General features: G+C 37.4%; 2 protein-coding genes across 2 annotated transcripts; one reads left to right on the top strand and one right to left on the bottom strand.

Moving 5' to 3' along the window:
• Nucleotides 1-561: 561 nt before the first annotated feature.
• Nucleotides 562-2,606, bottom strand: BATDEDRAFT_93202 (uncharacterized protein). The gene is made up of 5 exons (XM_006683378.1): nucleotides 2,176-2,606; nucleotides 2,065-2,097; nucleotides 1,899-1,998; nucleotides 1,413-1,818; nucleotides 562-1,301 (listed from the first exon to the last, which is right to left on the bottom strand). Exons 1-5 carry the CDS (start codon nucleotides 2,197-2,199, stop codon nucleotides 611-613), a joined length of 1,254 nt encoding a protein of 417 aa, XP_006683441.1. The 5' UTR covers nucleotides 2,200-2,606; the 3' UTR covers nucleotides 562-610.
• A 1,581-nt stretch (nucleotides 2,607-4,187) lies between these two features.
• On the top strand, nucleotides 4,188-4,913 carry BATDEDRAFT_28953 (uncharacterized protein; the record flags this gene model as incomplete). The annotated part of the gene is made up of 1 exon (XM_006683379.1): nucleotides 4,188-4,913. The coding sequence occupies one exon, from the start codon at nucleotides 4,188-4,190 to the stop codon at nucleotides 4,911-4,913; it is 726 nt and encodes a 241-aa protein (XP_006683442.1).
• Nucleotides 4,914-5,721: the final 808 nt, after the last annotated feature.

Raw genomic sequence — 5,721 nt, 5'->3', positions numbered from 1 at the left:
CACGTAAAATGGACTACTTGTATCTTGCAGTGACGACTTATTGCTTGAGAATACACAACACTTGAATACTTGTTGTGTTCCTATTAGTCATTCAGTTGACTAGACACGATCAATTGCTTAATAAACAATATCCATCATATAATACACATCAAACTATGCATTTTATACATATATTGTTTTCATTTGGTAATCATATGTTGTACGATGCACAATCACCCGATTGATGTATTGCAATCTAGATATTGTAGTTGACTGTTCTGATACTATCAGACTGTATTTTGTTGTATTCTAAAATATCACACACGATCGCAGTATAGTCCAAAACAACAACAATTGTACATTTTATTAATACAGTTGTTTCCATGTCAATCACACAATGTCATCATGTCCGAGTTGTAATTGACACAAGTTCTAGTGATATGATATTGACTAGTATTGTAGTGTGAGTATTGGTTCAGTCATACAAACATGATCACAAATACCGATAAACCTTGTCAAATAATACAATCAACATAAACTGTCCAGTCAACCAACAGTCATGCCATCAAACTGGTTGTTTATTATATCGATTCCATTATTTCGCGTCGCGTTTACATGAATACAGCAATGATTATATAGGGACAACTTTGATTCGAATGGGGTGTTTTGGAAAGGGTGAACTAATTGATCCAAAATAATCAGGTATTACAATTTGCTCATTAGAATCCAGCGTACACTCAAACCGTCTGAGCAGTTCAGGCAACACGATTGTTTTGATGGCCATCAATACTACTCGTTCACCCAAACAATGATGCTTTCCAATTCCAAACTGTGGCATATTCATTGGTGGAATAATCTTGGGTTTACTGGTTGTACTTTTGTGATTGCTTGGTAACCACCGATCGGGATTGTATACATTTGGGTATTCGAACAGTTTAGAATCAAGTGCAACACATCCAGGAGAAATACAAATCAGCTCGCCTTTTAAAATCTTGTATCCACCAAACTGAGCATCGCACAACGATTTCCTTAAAAGTAAAAGCTTCATATATAAACGTCCGGTTTCTTTTATACATGCAGTTGTAATGGGCATATGCGATTCAAGATTTCGAGTGCCAGAGGATGGGTAAAAGTCGGTGAATGTCGAGTCGGAATCTAAGCTTTCAGTGGTTTGAGTAGGTACAACTTCGGCTCGAACACGTTGTTGAAGATGGGTATGTTTAGCAAGTTCATAGATTGTCCAGCCCATATTGGCTGCCGTGTTTGTATGTGCAGCCAAAAAAAGTGTAAGCATAAACCGAGAGATATCAGCTTCAAGTAGTCTATTTCAATCATTAGATAAAATATTTTATATCAATATTGCATAAATTGAGTGCATTTGCAAATAGGAGTGCTTGTAAAATATAATCTAAATAAACGACTTTAAAACTTACACGTTACACTCGTGGCAATTAAGCAGTAGCTGTAGTAAGTCGCATTGGACGGGTGCATTTGCATTGACCATTCTCCGTAGTTTAATTTCATGACTCACCCATTTAAACATGGTTTCTATTGCTTTTTGCATTCTGATACAAGGTGGATGGGGCCAACCTGGAAAAAAAGAGTTCAATGGGCTGGCAATATCCTTTTCAATCTGCAGTATCAGTTGAACCATGTCATCTGCGTGTGCTTTGTAAAACTGTTTACCGAGAATCCAAACAATGGCAATTTTAACGGCAATTGAAGAAGTCAATTCAAATACATCCAAAGTGCCTGATTGCGTAAACTCCATAATTGTAGCCGACACAACATCAGTCATCAGTGGATGATATGCGTGCAGCATTTTGGGCTGGTTAAGCGCTACCAATGAAACATTGAGCAGTAGTTTTGAAACGTTTAATTTTTAGATGAATGAATTTCAAGATCAACCTGATTATTACCTGTTGCAGTCAACTTGAGAAAAAGTTTACTATACTTGTCGGTCATGCCCTGAATTTTAAATGGTGGACACCGATCATAAAATGCTTGATCAAGCGAAAACTTTTGCATTTGAAACAAAGATCTGTTATTCAATGCTAATACTGGAGTTTTATACATGTATCTCACCTTGTCATCCAAACGAAAAAAGGCAAGTTGATACTAAACCAGGATATTCAAATTCATTAGCTCTTGCACATTTTGACATTACATGGATGACTCAATCATAAAAGTACATACAGCTGGTGAGATAAAAAAATGCATCTTGGTATTGACAAGATTCAATGTAAACGCATCACCATAGATTTCGCGCTGTTTGTTGAGAAACCCGATTGGATCCTAAACCAATGGTTAGATAAAAAATTGATGGTCGTATTCAAGCAAAATGAAGCACCAAGTAAAAAAGTATAACTAAAAGCCAGTTTCATCAAGTGATGGGTGTCAATTCACACCCCATCTACTGGACAACACTGTGTCTTCCCTGGTGATTGGCATGGAAACAGTAGTTGCCTTTCTGGAATATGCGACTACTGCTATACTATAACACGGGCGTATCTGTGATATTTTAGAATATAACAAAGGGTTTGACAACATCAAAAGCTGAATCCAATATCTGGTTCCAAATTTGGTGATTGCACAATGTTGGATATGCCAAAAAAAGCAATTTCAATTCAATTCAAAGCTATAATTTGATTTTTGTATGAACATTGTGTTTGGATAAAGAATTAAAAAGCAGCAGACAATTTGTAGAGGAGCGGAAAGAATATTCACCACTATATTCCAGAGTCAATCACTGCAAGATAGCGTTTCATTACATGAACATAGTCGTGACTAAAGTTGAGCAATAAAAGCACACTAGACAAGTAAATTCAAAGTCTTACCTTGCGAAAAGCTATTGCCGTTCCAAATAAAAGCATATCATTCTTGGATGGTTGCACAACAGGCAATGATGGCAAACTTCTTAATTCTTCAGTAAGCTGGTGCTTGAACAGCTTTTTTGTCGATACCAGATATATAGTCAGGGCAAATATCATCAACCATAAGATAGGTATATTTATTTTAGTTACAATATCAAGGATTATTGTACAAGTCATATTAGTCGAGATTAGTTTGAATATTGCAAAGTATTGAGAGATCTAAAACAAGCCCTTGTAATAAAGTAATTCAGCTTTTAAAGCATGTCAAGTGATGTGCTTTCTTGATCAAATCTCAGCTACTCTCACAAGGGAAGGAAAGTTGAACGTTGTCCTGCAAACTTGAATTGATCGCTATTGGCTCAAGCAACCAACATGACCGCGTGAATGAAGATATCGCCATGTGGTGACGTATTCAGGCGAAGGACGAGAGCGGAATAAAAAGTATTGATATTCAACCGTCCAATTTGATTTTGTTTTGGAAACATTCCGATAGCATCAAGCAGGCTGTTGCATTTTGGAAACGTCAACTCTTTGTAACTGTACGATTGGTTTGAGCTACCCTACAAACTGTATAGATGGAATGCTAAAGTTGTCGTGTTGAAATAGAATCAATGAGCGACGTTGTCCTATATTGAATCGACAGGATCAGCAGGTCGCTCAGTAAACTGACCGTACCAACAAGTCCGATTGTCGCTGTGATACGACACGATATATGCTCATGCCATTTAAAACAGCAGACAGTCTACCAATATTTGAAAAACATTGTCCAGGATGATGGTTGCTGGCAATCTCTCATTTACCTCTCCATTCTCACCCTTTTTGTTACTAGTCGTAAGTGGTTCAGTCAACACAATACTATCCAATAAACTGGCACACATTATTCCATCAGACTGGATGCTTATTACACCGACTACAATACGGCGGTAAAAAACCAATATATTGCTCGAGTAGCGATCACTGCTTACAGGCTACCACTGTGCATACTCAAAGCATGTGCGATCAAACGAACATAGCGTCAGGGTTAAAACTAACCCTTCTAGCCCTACAGTCGGTTGTGTATGTCTGGTGCAACTGATATGAACCCCACAAGTGTAATATGCTCGACTCCTGAAACTCTAGTTTAGTGTACTACAGTAGTGATAAAGGGTGAGTTTGATGTCACATGTCCCTTGTGGTAGTTTGATTAACCATAAAGCCCACAACTGTCAAAGCAACCAACGAATTGTGTCAACATCCCTTAGGGCAATAGTAGACACTCTTTGTGTTCAATAAGTTGACGAATGAATAAATTTCTATATAAAGCTGCACCACATCATCAAACTTGAGAGTATAACGATGATCGCAGTTATATTGATATACAGTTTTTTAATTTCTGGAATATTTGCAGGCTTGGATGATTTTTGTCAGAGTTCTACTGCCTCTACATCAGATCAGGCACCTTCCACTTCAGGTCAGCGTCAGTCACGCCCACCAAGTCCGCCAATTAGCGTCAAGAAAAATCATTGCTTCGTGACATACTTGCATTTGCAAGGTCCTTGCCAGCCTGGCGAGCTGGAAAGCTATGATTCAGCGGTTTCAACTATAAAGAATGCACACCAAAAGCTAAATACAGTAGTAAAAAGTATCAAGCGAGGAATGTCGATGATCAAACTCGATCTGATTCAACTTAATTACGAACCAGACGTGCAGTTGGCAAGTCAAGGACATACAAGGGAGAGTGCTCACGCTATGCTTACGAAAAAGTTTAAATTAGCCAGTATTATCATGAGATTAGTCAATAAGCTGCACAGAAAACAGTTGATTTCTATGATGAGCATTCAGACTCGATTGTTTACTCGTGAATGTCCTGGAATTCGAGAGATACTTTTGAAGACATCAGACCATTTTACCTATCCAAAAATGATTCCCGAAAAAATCAAAATTGTTTTTGGTAACCCTCAAGGTAAATATGTCAGCATGTTCCCAAAAATGGCCCAAGCTGTTGGGACATCTGGATCAAATGAAGCTACTCAAACGACTGAACCAGATCAATCAACCGAAACTGATATGCAAGTGGATTAAATTTCGATACATGACATTTAACCATTACTATTCTGTCACTGCTGTATTCACGTAAAATGGACTACTTGTATCTCGCAGTGACGACTTATTGTTTGAGAATACACAACACTTGAATACTTGTGTTCCTATTAGACATTCAGTTGACTAGACATGATCAATTGCTTAATAAACAATATCCATCATATAATACACATCAAACTATGTATTTTATACATATATTGTTTTCATTTGGTAATCATATGTTGTACGATGCACAATCACTCGATTGATGTATTGCAATCTAGATATTGTAGTTGACTGTTCTGATGCTATCAAACTGTATTTTGTTGTATTCTAAAATATCACACACGATCGCAGTATAGTCCAAAACAACAACGATTGTACATTTTATTAAAACAGTTGTTTCCATGTCAATCACACAATGTCATCATGTCCGAGTTGTAATTGACACAAGTGCCGATGATATGATATTGACTAGTATTGTAGTGTGAGTATTGATTCAGTCATACACACATGATCACAAATACCAATAAACCTTGTCAAATAATACAATCAACATAAACTGTCCAGTCAACCAACAGTCATGCCATCAAACTGGTTGTTTATTATACCGATTCCATTATTTCGCGTCGCGTTTACATGAATACAGCGATGAAAAAACCAATATATTGCTTGAGTAGCGATCACTGCTTACAGGCTACCACTCTGTGCATATTCAAAGCATGTGTGATCAAACGAACATAGCGTCAGGGTTAAAACTAACCCTTTCAGTCCTACAGTCGATTGTGCATGTCTGATGCAACTGATA

This window comes from Batrachochytrium dendrobatidis (assembly GCF_000203795.2).
Source record: "Batrachochytrium dendrobatidis JAM81 unplaced genomic scaffold BATDEscaffold_120, whole genome shotgun sequence".
NCBI lineage: Eukaryota > Fungi > Chytridiomycota > Chytridiomycetes > Rhizophydiales > Batrachochytrium > Batrachochytrium dendrobatidis.
The sequence above is the reverse complement of the archived record's forward strand: the minus strand, read 5'-3'. Positions and strand labels throughout refer to the sequence as shown.